At 42.8% G+C, this 18,408-nt stretch overlaps 2 protein-coding genes across 5 annotated transcripts in view; both read right to left on the reverse strand.

The window, feature by feature from the left end:
- Positions 1 to 66: 66 nt before the first annotated feature.
- LOC144038940 (ATP-citrate synthase) lies at positions 67 to 14,857 on the reverse strand. 4 transcript variants are annotated; one of them, XM_077551811.1, is made up of 30 exons: positions 14,701 to 14,857; positions 13,163 to 13,344; positions 12,842 to 12,964; positions 11,420 to 11,482; positions 11,146 to 11,336; positions 11,000 to 11,079; positions 10,762 to 10,892; positions 9,686 to 9,804; positions 9,478 to 9,614; positions 9,334 to 9,395; positions 9,108 to 9,225; positions 8,083 to 8,237; positions 7,901 to 7,994; positions 7,671 to 7,727; positions 7,370 to 7,399; positions 5,959 to 6,100; positions 5,713 to 5,881; positions 5,543 to 5,647; positions 5,241 to 5,437; positions 4,701 to 4,782; positions 4,482 to 4,592; positions 4,279 to 4,406; positions 4,118 to 4,211; positions 3,891 to 4,045; positions 2,334 to 2,484; positions 2,119 to 2,262; positions 1,499 to 1,612; positions 1,287 to 1,369; positions 1,129 to 1,205; positions 67 to 1,069 (listed from the first exon to the last, which is right to left on the reverse strand). In XM_077551811.1, exons 2-30 carry the CDS (start codon positions 13,319 to 13,321, stop codon positions 975 to 977), a joined length of 3,366 nt encoding a protein of 1,121 aa, XP_077407937.1. In that variant the 5' UTR covers positions 13,322 to 13,344; positions 14,701 to 14,857; the 3' UTR covers positions 67 to 974. The 4 variants fall into 4 exon arrangements, with proteins under 4 accessions (XP_077407937.1, XP_077407940.1, XP_077407938.1 ...); XM_077551814.1 differs by lacking the exon at positions 7,671 to 7,727; XM_077551812.1 differs by lacking the exon at positions 7,370 to 7,399.
- A 768-nt stretch (positions 14,858 to 15,625) lies between these two features.
- LOC144038867 (dnaJ homolog subfamily C member 7-like) overlaps positions 15,626 to 18,408 on the reverse strand; it is a 4,951-nt gene continuing 2,168 nt past the window's right edge. Inside the window, exons 6-14 of the mRNA XM_077551697.1 lie at positions 17,842 to 17,960; positions 17,605 to 17,758; positions 17,370 to 17,534; positions 17,178 to 17,269; positions 16,960 to 17,033; positions 16,742 to 16,888; positions 16,506 to 16,661; positions 16,266 to 16,340; positions 15,626 to 16,059 (exon numbers count right to left, since the gene is read on the reverse strand). Of these exons, the coding sequence (XP_077407823.1) occupies positions 16,022 to 16,059; positions 16,266 to 16,340; positions 16,506 to 16,661; positions 16,742 to 16,888; positions 16,960 to 17,033; positions 17,178 to 17,269; positions 17,370 to 17,534; positions 17,605 to 17,758; positions 17,842 to 17,960 (1,020 nt within the window). The 3' untranslated portion in view covers positions 15,626 to 16,021. The remainder of the gene's footprint in view (positions 16,060 to 16,265; positions 16,341 to 16,505; positions 16,662 to 16,741; positions 16,889 to 16,959; positions 17,034 to 17,177; positions 17,270 to 17,369; positions 17,535 to 17,604; positions 17,759 to 17,841; positions 17,961 to 18,408) is intronic.

Raw genomic sequence — 18,408 nt, forward strand, 5'->3', positions numbered from 1 at the left:
ATAACTTATCCATGAATTTCACATAAAAAAATATCTGATTCACATACAACAACACAGTAGCCCAAATGAAAAGTAAAATACGGTCTTTATTAAACTACTATGACAGCATGTTACAAAAAAAAGTGTGTTTTCACAGTTAAATAAAAGCAACACAAGGATCACACAAAGCGAGTTGTGAGTGGGGACAATTATACCACCTCAAGGTTATGGCGAATTTTGAAAGTGAAAGATGTTCGTGTAGTAGGAATCATTCCCCAACGCTGAACCTCATGGGTTTTCTTCATTTTTGAGAGATTACAGTAGTCTACTTTGTCTTCACTTGGCTTCGTCAACTAACTTAAGTTATGCAGGAGCGAAAGGAAGGCCGTTTGAAGCGTGTATAAACTCAACCAGTTGTTCACAAACTCAAAGTACCATCAGATTTTTTCTCAAACTCAAATTACCATCAGATTTTTAACGACCGCAATGTAAGGTTTTAACTGTTCATGGAAACTTTACTGCAAGTCGTGGTAACATTAAGCACAGTTTGAATGTTAAAACTGTGCCTAAATATAGGAGACTTGTCCTAAAACGTAAACTACAACTGACCTGTACCTGGGCAGTGATTCAAGTACCACTTTGAGAATCACTGAACTAGACCTTAACGAAATTAGTAAACAAGTAGCATCTGAACGAAGGCCTAAACCATTAGAATAAATAAGGTATGATAAATATGAACTAAACAAGATATTGTATTGCGCCCGATTCCATGCGGTCCAAATAGAGAAGCAATCCAAATCCCGTTTCTTTGTGCTCTGGCCATTGTCAAAAACTCAATCTTAAAAAATATACTTCCCCCTTTCATCCGTTTAAAACTAGATTGAATGCTTCTACTCGGAACCGTCAATCAGGATGTGCCGTACTATTTCTGCCAACGTTTCTCAAGGCAGAGAGCGAGTGAGTAAACGTTAAAACAGGCGAGCTGCGCTATTGCTTCACATGGACATGTGTTCAGGAAGCACGTAGGAGATGTCGTCCCAGGGGTGTCGGTACAAACCCTGCTTGAGCCTCTTCTGGTCCAGGTAGTGACCTGTGAGGATAACGAGTGTGAGAGGCCATCTCTAAAAAGTCAGTCCGGTTGCAACTCACCAATGAAGCCCATGCTGCGGCCGAGGACGAAGATGCCATTTAGCGCGCCGATCTCCACAAACTCGTCAGCCTCGTCGCTGGAAGTCACATGACAAACCAATGCGTGACAATGTGCACGCAAAAGCCGCCATTCGGGGATGTTTCTAACCGGTTCTTACCGCGTGAAGCCGCCACACGTCCTGAGCAGGTCCACAAAGGCGACGCCGATAAAACCGTCGACGTTGAGGATGAGATTGGGTTTCTAGAATGAAGGGAAGCGGCGACAACTGATTACTTAGCGGCAGGACCGAACAAAGTAAGATATTACGCTGAGATTTCAATTTGAACGCGGTGACTTGTTTCGTCCCTAATTATCGGCAGCCGGTCGCACCTTTGAGGTGGTGATCTTCTCCACATCTAAGGCGTAGTCGAGCAGCTGAGTGGAAGGGAAATGCTGCTTCACAAAGTCCTTCAGTATCTGCACTCGCATGTCCGGGTTGTTTATCTGGAACGATGGGCAAATTTTATGAACGCTACATAAAAAATAAAATAAAAAAATGCTAGTATGACTGATTGATAAGAGAGATAACCGCCACAGTGGCCAAAACATTCCTAATTAAAATTAAACTGCGCTAATAAATTAGCCACCAGAGGGTGCTAGAACTACACAAATGGAATACAACCTCACCTATTTAACAGATGTACTGTTTTTAACGCATTCACTCACAGTCAGTTTCACTAAAACAATCCCCTTCACTCCCGGCTGTTTTACTGGATTTGGACTGATTTTGCGAGGTCCACAGAATATTGTGTTCTATTGCTATAAAAAACATGGAACCTACCAAAAGAAAGATTCTTTCATCAGGAAAAAAGTAAATTTGTAATTAATTGAGTTTTTTTTTTAACATGGTCTTGGTTGGTCTCTTTTGCGCTGCTTTTATGTTGGAATTTCATCATCAAAAACTTTCAAACGCTTCATCTTGGTCTTATTTTTGAATCCGCAGTACTTACTGATTTGACGCGGTGTCCGATGCCCATGATGAGCTTGCCGTCCTTCTTCATCTTGTTGACAAACTCCATTGGCAGCATGCCGCTGTCGAAGGCTTTGCTGAACTGCTTGGCGGCGGCGTCGAGTGCGCCGCCAAAACGGTCACCCTGGAAGCGCGTAAGAAATGGCTTCAAACGACGGGTTCAATTGTCAAAGGAAATACGCGCCGGGTACTGACGATGGTGAGCAGTCCGGACGTGAGGCTGGAGATGAGGTCTTTGCCGGCTCGCGCGCACACGATTGTGTTGTGCGCGCCGGAGACGGCGGGCCCGTGGTCGGCCGTCACCATCAGGCACATTTCGATGAAGTGGCAGGCGTAGCGAGGCAGCCTGGAAGCCAAAAGCCAAGAAACCAGACGCTTTCGAAAAGCTTCGGCAAGTGCTTACATTTTCAAACGATCACTTTCGTAACATTCCTAGGAAATCACAAAGTCTCATCACGAGTAAAGCCGTTTTAGAATATGCCCACGGCTATTTGTGTGGTCCTTGAGGACTACCTTATAACCCTACTTTGAAACTCTAACCCTTGTTTGAAACCCTATCCCTAATTTGAAACCCTAGTTTCAAACCCTAACCCTAAAGTAAAACCCTAGTTTGAAACCCTAACCCTAAAGTAAAACCCTAGTTTGAAACCCTAATCCTATTTGGAAACCCTAGTTTGAAACCCTAATCCTATTTGGAAACCCTAACCCTAATCCATAACCCTAGTTTGAAACTCTAACCCTAATGTAAAACCCTAGTTTGAAACCCTAACCCTAAAGTAAAACCCTAGTTTGAAACCCTAACCCTAAAGTAAAACCCTAGTTTGAAACCCTAATCCTATTTGGAAACCCTAGTTTGAAACCCTAATCCTATTTGGAAACCCTAACCCTAATCCATAACCCTAGTTTGAAACCCTAACCTTAATGTAAAACCCTAGTTTGAAACCCTAACCCTAAAGTAAAACCCTAGTTTGAAACCCTAATCCTATTTGGAAACCCTAGTTTGAAACCCTAACCCTAATGCATAACTCTAATTTGAAACCCTAATCCTATTTGGAAACCCTAATATAAAACCCCAACCCTAATGTGAAACCCTAGTTTGAAACCCTAACCCTAATGTAAAACCCTAGTTTGAAACCCCAACCCTAATGTAAAACCCTAGTTTGAAACCCTAACCCTAATGTAAAACCCTAGTTTGAAACCCTAATTTGAAACCCTAACCCTAATTTGAAACCCGTTTGAAACCCTAACCCTAATGTAAAACCCTAATTTGAAACCCTAATTTGAAACCCTAGTTTGAACCCCTAACCCTAATTTGAAACCCTAGTTTGAAACCCTAACCCCAATGTAAAAACCTAGTTTGAAACCCTAACCCTAATGTAAAACCCTAATTTGAAACCCCAACCCTAATTTGAAACCCTAGCCTTTCTTTGGAACACTAAACCAAGTCTGAAACCCTAATTTGAAAACCTAACCCTAATTTAAAACCTAACCTTTCTTTAGAACACTAAACCAAGTTTGAAACCCTACTATTTGAAACCTCAACCCTACCTTGAAACTCTAAACTGAATTTGAAAGCCTACTTTGAAACCCTAACCGAAATTTGACACCCTAACACTACTAAGAATTCTTAAAACTTTAATGACTGACCCTTTTCCTCGCGATGATACATTCTAACCCAGCAGTCATCTCTGACTAGGATGCGTCTGGCTACGAAAACTAGCACCTATGTTTTGTTTTGGTTTGCCGGCAAACCTGCGTTGGAACCAAAGAAGTCCCAGCACTCCTCCTAAGCCCATCTCCTCTTTGAAGACCTCGGTGATGGGCATGCCGGCGTAGATGAGCTCCTGACCTCGCTCGTCACAGATGCTGGTCATGAAGGAGGCGGGTTTACGGATCAGGCCCAATTCCTGCAGGAAAACCACCACGATCAAGCACGACAGATCTCAAAACTAGGCTACAACACGAGATGAAGTTCGTACCCTGGCCCAAGAGTAATCCATCGGTACTGTCGGGGGCGGAACTTCTTGGGCAGGAACGATGGTGCCGCTGGCCACCAGTTCCTCATACACCGTCCTGTTTTACAGAGAAATGTAAGAGATTCAAAATCCTCACTTATGAGATCTTGAAATGATGACCTCACCTGATGACATCACCCAGCTCGTCAAAGCTCTTGGGTACGTACGCGCCGGCGTCCCTCAGGGCCTGGTTTTTGGCCAACGCCGTTTCGGACGCTTGGTTGGCGCACGCCCCGGCATGGCCGAACTGGACCTGATGAGGAAGTGGATCCATTTTGTTTTCAACAACTGCAGATGTCATCTTTGTTTATAAACGTGGCCAACATACCTCCGATGCAAACATGGTGGCGCAGGTTCCGATACACCAGCACACGACCGGTTTGGTGATCCTCCCTTCCTTGATGCCCTGACAGATCTTGTACTCTTCTGTGCCACCAATCTGAACCAAGACAGGAAATAGAAATCCCTCATGCATTTTGATTTAACTTCATCTACTCAGATGACTAATCACAACACATGAAAAGAAAATTCTAAAATCTTCTCGCACCTCTCCCAGCACCACAATCATTTTAGTGCCCGCAGTGTCCTGGTAGCGAAGAACATGGTCCATAAATGTGGAGCCGGGATATCTACACATACAAGACATCGTGTGAAGGAACTGTTCATTTGGGGGGGGGGGGGGGGGGGACAAATGAGTTTGAAGTATGGAGAACCAAAAATGCCAAAATTAAAAATAAATGAAAGGCAGTTTGCAACAGCCCAAGACACGCTTAGGACCGCCCCCTCATTTAAATAACATTTCGACCTGACAGTGTGTGCAGCATGATATACATAAATGTGAGAGCAGAGCGTTTTTATTTATTGATTGCTATTTAATTCTATTTATATTTATCAAATTTTTTTTAATTTAAGGATAGATTTTTTTGTTGTTGTTTTTATTTCCATTTATATTTATTTTTTGTATTAATTTTTTTTAAAATATATTTTTTATATCTGTTATTATTTTCACTTTTATTAATTTATTTATTTTTTAATTTTGGCAGTTTCGGTCCTCCATATTGAGGATGTCGGCAGGTCCGGTCGGTACCTGTCTCCTCCGATGGCCACGCCCTCATAGACGCCGTCGGTCGTGCGCGAAACGATGTTGTTGAGCTCGTTGGACATGCCGCCCGAACGCGACACGTAGGCCACGCTGCCGGGTCGATACAACTTAGAGGCCAGGATGTTGTCCAGCATGCCGCCGGTGTTGCCGATCTTGAAACAGCCCGGCTTAATTCCGCCAACCTGAAATTTAAAAGTCATTACTTCCAGAGTCCCGATTTTTTTTTTCCAGGCTCATACTATGCTCCCCTTTTGGGTCTTAAGTTACTCATCCATAAAGCTGATTACCGTCGCGGGTCCGATGATGGTGACGCCTTTCTCGTCGGCCATCTTGATCAGCCTCCTGGTCAAGGCTTCGGGGATGCCCTCGGCGATGATGGCGATGGTGTGAATCTGTTCACGGCAAACGGGAGACGGATGGACGCGTGTCGCTTGTCCGTCAAACTCAACGCGTTTACCTGCGGGTGCTGCATGGCCTCGACCGTGCTGTCAAAGGCCGAGCGCAGCGACGCGAAGCTGATCAGCACGTCCACCTCGGGGTGCTTCTTCATAGCGTCGGCCATGCTTTTGTAGACCGGCATCAGGATCTCCTTGTGCCCCCAGTAGAACTTCTGCTTGTGATCGCCGCTGTCAAGTCAATAAACACATTTTAGTCCGATAAGGACAGCTCGCAACAAGTTGCAAATTCATTCTGGGGAACGCACGTAAACGGGTAAACCATGGCGGCCACGGAAGGTTCGTCACGGGAGCACACGTAGTCGAAGTCCAGCATCCCTTGCACGGCTCGGGTCTGCATGCCCCACACCACCGCCTTGGTGTGCTTGCTGAAGAGCGTGGTCGCTTTGGCTGGAGAGCACAAAATTGGTGAGCTTTTAACGCCTCCAACGTCAGGAAGAAAAGAGGCTTTAATGAGAAGGGGGTTTGGTTAGGAGCCAATGCACAGAGGAAAGTCACTCTGCAAGACAGTTGTGAGACATGAGGCGGGGAAAAAAATAATTCAGCACAAGAGAAACACACCCACAGATCTAAGGGGTTTGTTAGATATATATATATATAAATATATATAAAGTGAATGCAGTAGGGACGACTGATAGGGAATTTTTGAGGCTGATGCATTTCAATGGCGTCAACTATACACAGATTTTTGCGACTCAAGTCAATTGTAAATACGTTTTTTTAAAAAACAACATAACCGCTCAATATAATGGGCCAGACCCTAGAATACAGGAAATAGCCAGCCCCTTTTATGCAACAGTTAGAAATTATTAACAGACTGTTACAGAAACACAATGTGGGATATAAATCAGTTTGTCGTGCAGTGTGGTGTAAAAGCAACACACTTATGCAACCGCCTGCTTCCCTTTTGTTACCTGTGTGAGTGTGTGGCATCATTTTGCCTTCCGTGCAATAGCATGGACATTTTAATTCTGCATGTAAGAAAAAGAAGACTGTTCATCACAAGGTCAGAGCCGTATATGGAGAGTTTGGCCAACTCGGTTTCAGCAGGGTAACAAGATGGCGTCCACATGTCATGTGACCAGCAGTTGACCACACTGATTCGTCACTCTTTTTCAGCAGGGTAACAAGATGGCATCCCTATGTCATGTGACCAGCAGTTGACCGCACTGATTGGTTAACTGCTGGTCACATGACATATGGACGCCATCTTGTTACCCTGCTGAAACAGAGTTGGCCAAACTCTCTCTATATACAGCTCTGCTAAAGGTTACCAGGGAGCAATTTTAACTTTCAATTACGTTTTTCATGAAGTATTTGAAACTTAAATTCAACTCAGCTGTGAGTACATGAACATTTAACAATCAGCATCTATGTTAAGTATGATGTATTTTATTGACATTTATGTTTCAGTCATGCTATTAAATATTGACTGAGGTTTAGAATAGTATTGTTTCACTTCATTCCCACTAAAGGCCCAGGAACCAAATGCAAGGCTGCCTAAAAAGAACGCTAGTCCACCACATTAGTAATAAAAAGCAAAACATCTTTAGCCACAATAAAAAGTAGAAGGCTGACAAAAAAAACCCAAAAAAACCCACAAGGCAGACAGGAAGAAGGCGGAAAAAACATGAACATGATTGTCACACCCTTTCGTACCTCCGCCGCAGCCTGATGAGGCCTGCACATCTGCGAGCCCACACGACCCCACAATTAAAACGAACACAAAAACAAGAACAAAAAATGAATGCATGTTGCTAAAATACGTTCGCTAACAAGAGGCGTGGCACATGTGAGAGCATGCAAAGCTCAGCGTGGCTGGGCTGAATGCAACCGTTCATATTTTCCTTCCAAAAGAGAGCAGCTTTTACGGGGCCAGAGACGACTAGCAGGTATGCTGGGGTCAAAGTGGAGCGCGTGTGAAGACCAGCGCAGTGCGGAGGCGCACCCAGACACTTACCTTTCCAATCACCTGTGACCACATTCTTCAGAGGCCACAGTAATGAATGAAGAGGGTCTTAGAGAAACAAGCACGGAAAAAAACAGATGAGGGTGAGTGAGTGGACAGTTTGTGCCGCAAAAAATAAATAAAAAAGGAAAAGTGGAAGAAAGGCATCAGGGGAGGAAAAAAAAAAGAAGGTAAGCAGACACGAGAGCCGGACGAGATGTGAGCACCGCGCGTTGAGATACCTGCCGGTAGACCCGCTTTGGGCTTTTTGCTCGGAGTGACGTCATCGCACGGCCTGGCTTCTGAAAAGGAGGCGGTTCTTGTGGCAGCTGGAGTCTGGCAATGAGAAGACATGTTGCCCCGCTTGTGACATAAATAACGCTCACTGACCCCTCAACTTCCCCTCTTAGCGTGTTCAAAATACCATCACATTGTTGCTTGAATTGAGCAAGAAGTTGGCGGTGTGAGCGTCCATTGGTGGCTGGTTGGGGATGGGCTTGTGTCCGAGTGCCATGCCCACAATGGCCGTCATGTGCGTCTCTGTGCCAAACACGTGGATGGGGATGCCTGTGGTCTTCCCTGCAATAAATAAATACAAAAAATAAAATAAAACAACATTTACAACAGTATAAGTGCTCAAAAGAATTTGCCATATTTGTAAAATTTGGATGCAGTCTATAAAGTCTCAATGGCGTCTAGAGCACATTCTTCAAATTCTGAGTTATCTCCCTTGAGATTCTTATGGAAACACTGATACTACCAAATGAAAGATTGGACTCTCATCTTTCATCAGAAAAAAAAGTTTGTTTTTCTACCTTACTCCGTTTTTCAGTAATCAACAATAGAAAATGGTTAGTTTCACCTCTGTTTTGAAAAAAACGTCTTTTAACGTCTTTGGCACTCCATAGGATTTTACTAAACGTTATTTAACGTTTTTGGCAGTCAAAGAGTTAAAAATAAACATTATATACTGTCTATATAGTGAATAATAATATCTGTTTTTTTTAAATTATTACTATATTTTAATATTTTTTTATTTTTTTACAATATTTGGTGTATGAAGCATGCATGGGCCATGACTCCTGTGCCGTGCATCACAGGACGGTGAGGTAGATAAATTGCACAAATGGCACGCTGCTGCTCGGCGGGGTTGTGGCAGAGAGCAGAACTACAGTACAGTACTATACCGTAATGTATGATGTGGCGCGCACTTAAAAATATTAACTTGCGGGTAAAATACGGAATTTATGGACATCAGTCAGCCTTTGTTTGTATCTGCGAAACGTTCGCAAGTCGATTGTTTGTAAATACAGGACTACTGTATACTATTTAAAAATAATAATAATAATAATAAAACTTTATTTTTATTTTTATTCCTGGCTATAGTTTGGTTCCCTTTGGTATTTTGTGACTGCACCAAAATTTTTTTTTTTAAAAAACCTCACTCACCCACTTCTCCCATGACCCTGAGCCCCTCCTGATAGTTGGGTCCTCCCCGTCGAACAAAGATGGTGACCTCGTTCTCCTTCAAAGGACCCTGGTAGTCCTTGATGGCCCTGACGATGCCCTGAGGACAAACCCAAATGCTTAAAATCTCAGCTATGGTTGTTATTATAAGAATCTTTTTTTTAAAGGGAGAATTTTGTGTGCCCAGTTTACCGTCCACATTATTCACCTTGAACGTGGCTGCTACATTAGTGAAGTTGGCAATACTTCCTCCGATGATCAGCACCTTTCCTGCGGGTGAACACAAGCGCAAGGTGACGACGTGAAAGGCGACTAATTAAGAGGGCGTTTATTACGGGCGCCGAACACACACCTTGAGGGTGCTTCTCGCGGGTCATGAGCGAGAGGATGGTTTTGGCGTAGTCGTACGTCTGCTGCTCGCTGGGCGCGCCCGAGTACTCGCCGTAGTTCGCCAGCTCGTCCACGCCGCCCAGGTCGCAGATGGTGTCACTGCACGGGCCGGAGTAAGTCATCATGATTGATTTTGATCACAGTATTGATCTATTTGTGTGAACGTCTACCTGTATACGACAGAAGCCCCGCCCCCTGCCACCATAGTCCAGATCCTGCCCCGAGGATTCAGTAACGTCAGCTTGAGACTGGCGCCGCTTTTGGCGTCCAGATCGGCTATGTAGGCCTCCTACATGAGACAGGCCACATACGCTATTCAAAATCAAACTTTATTGATCATCACATTTAGGACAATGACGTCACCATGCATAACTGAGATCTGTTAAGCTTAGAAGAGTACACCAAGCAACATTATTATAGTTAACGAAAACTAACAATAGCTAAAAAAAAAAAAAAAAAGAAGTTAAAATTAAAAAACTAAAATGCTTTTCAAAAACTAAAACTGCATCTTACATTTATACATCTAATAAAAACTACCTAAACGGTAATTATAGCGAAAATTTCTTCCGTTTTTGTATTTGTCACTTAATATCATATATAAGCTTTCAGGGTTCATTAAAAAAAATATATAAATATATTAACTAAGTTTGGATTTTAGTATTACAATACTTTCTTACACAATACTTGTGAACTTTTTTTTTTTTCTTCCTTGCACTCGACAAATACTCCACATTAAAAAAAAAAAAAAAACTAAAACTAAGCATTTTCAAAATCTAAAAAAAACAACAACAACTAACAATCCTGTTCGAACAACTAATTAACGCAAACTCAATTAAACAGAAAAAAAAGTCACAATGGAATAAAAACGAGTATAACGGAAAATCCAAAAATTATTCTAACAAGCAGGAATGCAGAAAAATGTACAGGCAAAAATGAACATGGTGTTTAATAAACAGAATACATTTAAGATTGGATGCAAGAATACAGTACAATAAGTTTATCATGTCTTTTTAATATGACATGTCTGTTCAAATTTGTACAGTAGGACCAAGTTGCTGAAACAAGCTAAGGTTACTTCAGGTCGTTGGTAGAGTATAAGTATTGCGTAATTTGGCATGCTAATTTTATTTATATTTTTCAAAAGACGATAATGGAAATTGTGCAAATAAACTTTCACAGCAACCCCCCTCAACAGTCAAATAACCTGAAATTGATTTTTTTTTCTCCCTGCCCTTGACATTCTCACCTCCGGATAAGCTTCTCTGCCGAAAGGCGGCGGGAATTCCACATCGCCCCATTTGGCCTTGCAGATGTAATCGGCCGTGGCGTCGATCTTGGCCGCCATGTCCAGGATGTAAACGCCATCTTGGGTGACGACTGGTTACGGAAGATGATTCAAGTAACTCAAGTGGTTGACATGACATTTCGTTTTTTTTGCATTAGTGAAAAATCGATTGATTTTCCAAGGAGAAGTTTTGAATTACCTAACGGGTTGATCTCCAGGTATGTGAAATACAGATCCTCATAGAAGTTGAAGAGGCCCACTATGAAGCTGGCCAGGACTCTACAAGGAGAACGTCAATTTGATTAAAAATCAGTTGGCAAGTTGGGGGGGGGGGTCAATACGCACTCTTTCATCTGATCAGGAATGTGCGTGAGCAGCTGCTTGGTCACTTGATCCTCGGCCAGCTTGTCGTCCACGGCGACCATCAGCCGCTGGGCTTTGGTGTCCACGTCGCCAACCTCCACGCCGCCCTGGTGGTGGAAGAGCACGTGGTCGCCCTCGCGCGTGGCGTACACGCACACGTAAAACTCCTCCTCCTGGGGCACACACAGGATGCAGATGCTTTATCTTTATTTGATTTTTTTTCCTCAATATTTCCTATGCATGCGATTCAATTTACCTGCTTGTGCGGAACGAAAGGCTCGATGAGGAATTTCTTCAGCACGCCCTTTGCCTTGCCCACCTATTGAAAACAAACGCTTCATATCACGAGCCATCGTGTTGGTTTAACCTTGCTTGTGCGAGCAAACAACACCACGCCCTCCCACGCCAACGCGTCAAGGACGGAGACGCGTTCTCCCACGCTGCTACAATAGCGTAGCATGTTTGCATGTATAGAGGACCGGAATAGACCACCTTCCGCCACTCACGTTACATAACTTGCGACCTCGTATGTGCGCACTCATGCCTGGGGGGGGACAACGAGTGCTCTCCGACTTGGGCAAGAGGATAAGACAAGAGATTTATTATAAAAAAAAATTCTGGCTAATTTTAAAATTGTGAGGCAGTAAGTGTAACCGGTGGAGGCGTAATATTGTTTTATAACTTTTTTTTTTAATACAACCGCCCAACCAAAGAAAAAAAAAATTCTAGAATTTCTCGGTCATAAATTTTTTTTTTATAAAGAAAATGTTGTTAAAACCTATTATGTGCCTCAGCTACTTGCGAGTGGAACCCCACGCGTGTGCAACATAACACTTGCAATGTCTTGCAAGATGTTGCAACAAAGCGGGGAAAGTCCCCTCTCTGTGATGAGGTCAATGATGGACCTGAGCCGGAGTTCCACTGCAAATACATACTGTAAATCTCTTTTTTCTCTCAGAATGAGTGAGCGCCAGCGAGGGATGCCAATTTTCTGAAACTATTTTATAAATAGTACATTTTCAGTTTCAGTTAGAATTGAATGTGCCATTTAATTTTTACAGCTTTTGAAAGAAAAAGTCACTCTTTAACTCTTTGACTGCCAAAAACGTTAAATAACGTTTAGTAAAATCCTATGGAGGAGTGCCAAAGACGTTAAAAGACGTTTTTTTTTCAAAACAGAGGTGAAACTAACCATTTTCTATTGTTGATTACTGAAAAACGGAATAAGGTAGAAACAAACTTTTTTTTCTGATGAAAGATGAGAGTCCAATCTTTCATTTGGTAGTATGTGTGTTTCCATAGTCCAAACACATCATTTTCTGTGGACCTTGAAAGATCAGTCAAAAATGCTTAAATCGGCTGGCACCCACGGCATCCCTTTTCTGAAAACGTCTGGCATGACCTATAATTTCTACTGAATAAAGAATTGTTATTTGTTGGACTATCTACAATTGAATTTGAATCGCATCTTATTCTTGAAATCCACCAAACTGCTGTGATCAGAATAATCCAGATTTTTAGGATCAAAGTTATCCCAAATCCTACTAAAAAGTTTTAAACAACACAGATTAAAACCAATATTGCATTAAGTGATCGAATCCGATTTCAGAATTACTTTTGAAAAAGGAAAAAAAAAAAAACTTGGGACGGGAATTGAGGAAAGCTGCAGTCGACTTACGGTGGTTTCCCTCATGAGGCGGCTTTTGAGCCACTCTTGAACGCCGGACAGGTCCAAGTTGATGCCCACAAGGCCCAGCTTCCCGCGCCGCTTGATCAGCTGATCCGGCTTCACCACCAGTCTCTGTCGCGGAAAACAAAAACAAACACCGCTCTTTACTTTAGCCACTATTTGTCTTTTGGTAGGTTTGGTGTTCATATTGTCGCAAAACAAAAAAAATTGACAAAACTGTCAATATGGGGCAAATTAAGTCCACCTAAAAATGTCACCCCGAAGCTCAATATTGTTAACTTTCTGTGCGTACACGTTGACACTCGTTACCTCCGTTAGCAGCCAAGGGTGCTCCTGTGTCAGGCGAGCCCAGTCGGTGTCGGCGGAGACGCTGGCATAGAGGAAGCGGTTCTGGACGGCCGCCGAGGTGCAGATGTATTTGAACAAGAACTCCTTGCCGGTCTGTTCCGAGATGGCCTTCGCCGACATGGCAGCGGTAGATCGCGCAGGACCTTTTGGGAGATGAACAGTTTGATCTTCAAATCACAGAGCACATACTGGTTCTCGCTCACTTTCAATTCCAGAACAAATTTGCCAATACTAAATGATTCGAAGTCCTGAAATGGATCGCACTCGCGCAGACGTCAAAATAATTTAGTATCCTAAATTCTTATCATCCAGACTGATTATTTTATCTAGAGCCAAGGCACATATTTGACATTAGACAAATTTTACAAGAAAATTACTATACGCCGAATCATCATTATTACTTGCACTACTACTACTATTGTGAAGAGTTGAGAATCCAGTTTTCAGTGCTTTCACCTAAATGCAGTCAGACCTGCTCAACTTCCTCCTCAAGTGTATGACCTCACGCTGGGAGGAAGCGCAAGTTGACGGCCAGTGAAACTCGTCTGCACAACTATCTCAACACTTTTACTCGTTAAACAAACAGATAAACGCAACCTGATAAGACTGTTCTAAATATTTGACTACAGATAAGATTTTTTGCTACTGAATGCAATCAACTCTGTAAACATGGGTGGTTGACTTTGTTTTTTTTTTTATTATGCTAGTGACCAAGGAAAATTGGAAATTGAACTTTCTGCAACACAGGATTTGATTGCACAATGCATGCAGCTATGAAATGCAAATATGAAAAGGTGATTATTTTTACTTTTTGTATGTATTTATATTTTACACTAAATGTTCTATCACATTACATGTAAAATTGAACTGTAACCAACTCATTTATTTGACATTATTTTTTATGGTCAACTTGGAGGTTCCAATGTATGTCAACTACCAGATTTAGGTGGATTGCTGTGTTTTTAAAGTGCTCTGCAAATAAAGTTGAGTTGCGAGACTTTAGAGGCAGATGTCCCCTAATGTGGCCAGTTGAGCCCATTGTTGTGAGTTATTAAGGCGTAAAATGCATGACACTGTGGATGAAGGCGATTAGATGAAAAGGGTGCAAAAGGAGGGAGGTGCTGGCATTATAATTGGCTCCGGGAACTATTTTAGCTTCAGTCCCCTCTGTTTGGAAACCCCTGCAGCGGACTCATAAGGCGTGGGTAGTTCGCCTCAAGTTAGCATCTTTTAAACTTCAACTAAACGATGCACAATTCAAAGGGGAACGTGCTTTTATCTCATAGGGAAAACACATACGACAAGACGTGTTAAAATCAACCAGTTTTTTTTTTTGTGTGTAGCTGTAATGTGATGACATGAATCATAAAGAGCATCCCTCACGTCACGCGCACGCACGCCCGCTCGCTAACCTCGAGCTGTCACTAAAGCTAACATGCTAACATCAAGCGGCTACGATGACGCGTGTCGCCAAAACGTTCGGCGTGCAAAGCACTCACCTCGACGACGAAGTCAGCTGCTTTTCCGAGTTAAGAAGAAGTCACCCGTCGGGAGAAACAACACGGCGTGACTAGGGCGACTTCTCGTGATCGTTGCCAGCCACCGCCAAACTCGCCTGTCCTCGCACCATAATCTGGCCAGTTGAGTTTGGCTACACGCGGCCTTCTGATTGGCTAGACTCCGGTCACGTGGTGTATCTGATCACGCCCATACCGTGTGTCACCGGACATGGTGAAAAGAAATGATAGGCTGACGTCATAGAATGCAACTGTCATGTACATTTTGGAATTGTGCTTTTGGAACTTTCAGTGATTTCGGTAATTCTGAAATCGGTTTTGTGAAAAGAGTAACGACATTAATTTTTAAATTATACACAATATGAGGCATTTAATATATTGTCAATCACCAATTTACAAGTCCAGCATGACAATAAAAGACGAGTCTTTATCAGAAAAACATTACCCTTGAGCATGTAAAAAAGAAAAAAGAATACAAAGCACAACAGCAATTAAGCAGGAATATTTCCGCCTACAGTTTTAGTGGGCCTTTGAACTCGTGGACCAATAAAGGTGGCAGTCAGAAAGGCTAGCTCCCGCCCTGCCCCACCCCACCCCCCTCCCCTCTTTTTCTCGATTATCGCATCTCATATTCATAGATTTAGTGTGCCTCATGGTAAGAATTTACACAAAAAAAGTAACCCGCTATAATAGTTCACTTGCAGCAACTGTTGGGTAACAAGTTCGCATCATTTCCTTCTGATGAGGAACCATTTCAAATAAGAGTGCTTGGGTAAGGATCACTGTCAAATTACTATCTAAAGAGGAACATCATAAAACACAAACACTCTTGCCTGAAAACACTTCTACAGATGCAAGTTTTTTTGATGATTACTTAAGAACAATAAATATAAATTCGACCACAATGAGGACTTAAAAGAAACATTTATGGACTTTACATTCATGTGAAATATACATTGCAGCATGGTGGAATAAGAGAGGAAGAAGCCTGGATAGGTTTGCATGAGACTTTTTCTGAGGATGTCCTGAGGTCTGGTATTGACAGCTCATCCCACGAGGACAGGAAAAAAAAAAGTAATATGAAAAACTAATCAAGGAATCCGTTGTTTTCATTTTGGCAATAGCAGCATGCTCCAATGGTGCTCATTTCATTACTTAAACGGTGTTGTTTTTATTTCGCATCAATTTGGGATTGAATCCAAAGGTCTGAAACAGCGGGAGACTTTTCAGGTGACTGTGGATCCGTCTTGAGGCTGTACATTGAAAAGCTGCGTTTTGAAATCTTGTGATCCGTTGTTGTCTTTTAGCCAAACTGGAAGAAAAAATTTCCAGGTGCGGAATCTTGGGGGAGTCATAAAAAAAAAAGGTTAGTTTAGAGTGTGCAGTTAAATGTTGAGAACATACAAAAAGAAGTATGAGGGCCGCAAAAATAAAAAAATAAAATTATAAGGAAAAAAGAATATTTTATTTTCACAACTTTAGGATTTTGTTCTTTTCAGTGTGGCCCTATTACTAATAAAAGTCTAAAAATAAAATAAAAATCTTACCTCCACTGGAATCAAAAGAAAACCCTCCACCGTGGCCACCGAAGAAAGCCCTGAAGATGTTGTTTGCGTCGACGTCTAAACAGAAAAACAAAAACTACATTATTATATTTAAACTGTGCTGAAAAACTACATTGAAATTGAAATGTCAGAAAAATCAAAGAAAAATATGACTTGTGGCGCCATCTAGTGGCCAACTTTCACAAGTTCAACTCCATTTAATTAACACAAGTGAGCGTGTACCTCCGCCGTCGAAGGTGCCGTCGTCACCGAGATCGTGCCCGTTGTCGTATCGGGTCTTCTTTTTGGGGTCGGACAATACAGTGAAGGCCTCGCCCACTTCCTTGAATTTCTTCTCCTCTTCCTTTTGCACCTCGGGGGTGGCCCCACTGTGGCGATCTGCCGCACGCGAAGAGAAGGGAGCAATTGAAACAATGCACGTCTAAATTGGGTTAATCGAGGGATATGTTTTCCCGTACCCGGGTGGTGCATCAGGGCCCGTTTGCGGTAGGCTTTTTTGATCTCGTCGTCTGTCGCGTTTTTGCCGACTCCCAGCACCTTGTAGTAATCTTTCCTCTTGCTCTTCTTCAGCTCCAACTTGGCCGTCTTCAGAAGATGTTTGTGGTCTGGACGCGGACGTGTTGGTTTTAGTAACTGGCCCCGCCGGTCAATCGGTGAAGACGCACAAAAGGCTTACCTGACGTTTTTTCAGACTGGTAGACTTTCTCGTAGTCTCGGACAGCTTCTTCGTACTGCTCGGTGTCCATGAAACTTGAAACAACAAAGCACACATGAAGGAAAGGCACTCTCTTGCATTGCCTTTTTTTGATTATGAGCAAAATGAGGATAAAGGTCAGGTCCTGTTAAAGGCAAATTTAGGCGATTGAAAAGCGTTAACTACACTGTACTACATACCACTGCGCTCTTCTCAAGTAGGCCTTGATGTAAGTGTCGTCTAGCTTGATGGCACTGGTGCAGTCTTCAATGGCCTGATTGGGTTTATTCATCTATGGTGGAGCAGGGAGGAAATGAGGACAGTAATAATAATAAAGAAATACAGGGGTGACTTAAATTTGCCAGATGTGGGACTAATAAAGGTTCTCCTACTTTGGCCCCTGCTGCGGCTCTGTTGCAGTAGAGTTTGGCGTTGGTCTTGATGTTGTTGGGGTCTATCCTGAGGGCTTGGCTGTACAGCTGATAGGCGGCTTCATAGCCGTTGTTCTTAAACGTCAGATTTCCTTCCTCCTTCTTGGCTTTTAAGGCTTTGGCATTCTGAAATTCAGATTTGTTTTCAATCTGCGGTCACAATGTGGAATGCGAGGACGAGTAAACAAGAACCCACTCTGCAGGCAAGCCGGGCCTTTTCGTGGTCCGGCGCCATGCGCAGCGCCTGCACGAAGAACTGAACGGCCTTATCGATGCAGTCCTCGTAGTAAAGACACAAGCCTCGGACGTAAAGCGCGTCGGCGTTCGTGGAGTCCATTCTCAAGATGTCGCTGAGGAAAAAGGAAGAACGCAAATTCACGTGATCGCATTGAACGTACGGAATTTCCCAACATAAAGACGCAAGTTGTCTTACCTGGCGACAGATTGAGCTTCGGGGTAGCGTCCGAGGAGAGCCAAGCATTCTGCTTTGAGGATTTTGAAGCGATGGCAGGCAGAGGCCAGAGCCAAGGCCCGGTCCATACAATACACCACCTGCTTCCAGATGACACGTTTCGTGATGACATGTTAGTAGGGGAATTCTAGAGTAAGTAGTAATATTAGCCGTTCTTTGCAGAGGATAAAGAATGCATGCCTGAGTGTGATGTTTGTATTAATCAGTCTGCATGTGTCGTTACACCATGTGCTCAAATATGAAATATCCATAGCAAGGGATATAACACAACTCTACATTGATGCTATTCATTAATGCATCAATAGCATTTTTACATTGTTTGTTAGCATTTAGCTAAGTGGACTTTCCATTGGCAAAACGGCAAATACAATGTGTAATTCTCTTTTCTTGTTTTAAGTTTTTGTTAAAGGATCTTTGTGCAGTTTGTCACCTTTTTTTTTTTTTTAACTCGCGACTGCCACCTCTGGCCCAAAGCGTAACTGCAACATCTGTGTCGGGCTCGTTCATGGTGCGCGCAAGTCATGCAAT

Source organism: Vanacampus margaritifer, chromosome 18 (assembly GCF_051991255.1).
Source record: "Vanacampus margaritifer isolate UIUO_Vmar chromosome 18, RoL_Vmar_1.0, whole genome shotgun sequence".
In the NCBI taxonomy this organism is placed as follows: domain Eukaryota; kingdom Metazoa; phylum Chordata; class Actinopteri; order Syngnathiformes; family Syngnathidae; genus Vanacampus; species Vanacampus margaritifer.

Excerpts from the sequence above, each read along its gene's own strand:
- LOC144038940 (XM_077551811.1), bottom strand. The coding sequence starts at position 13,321 with ATGTCGGCGAAGGCCATCTCGGAACAGACCGGCAAGGAGTTCTTGTTC. Across the intron at positions 9,805-10,761 it reads GCAGAGAAGCTTATCCGGAG|GAGGCCTACATAGCCGATCT; the intron begins GTGAGAATGTCA and ends TGTCTCATGTAG. Across the intron at positions 9,396-9,477 it reads CCGCGAGAAGCACCCTCAAG|GAAAGGTGCTGATCATCGGA; the intron begins GTGTGTGTTCGG and ends GTTCACCCGCAG.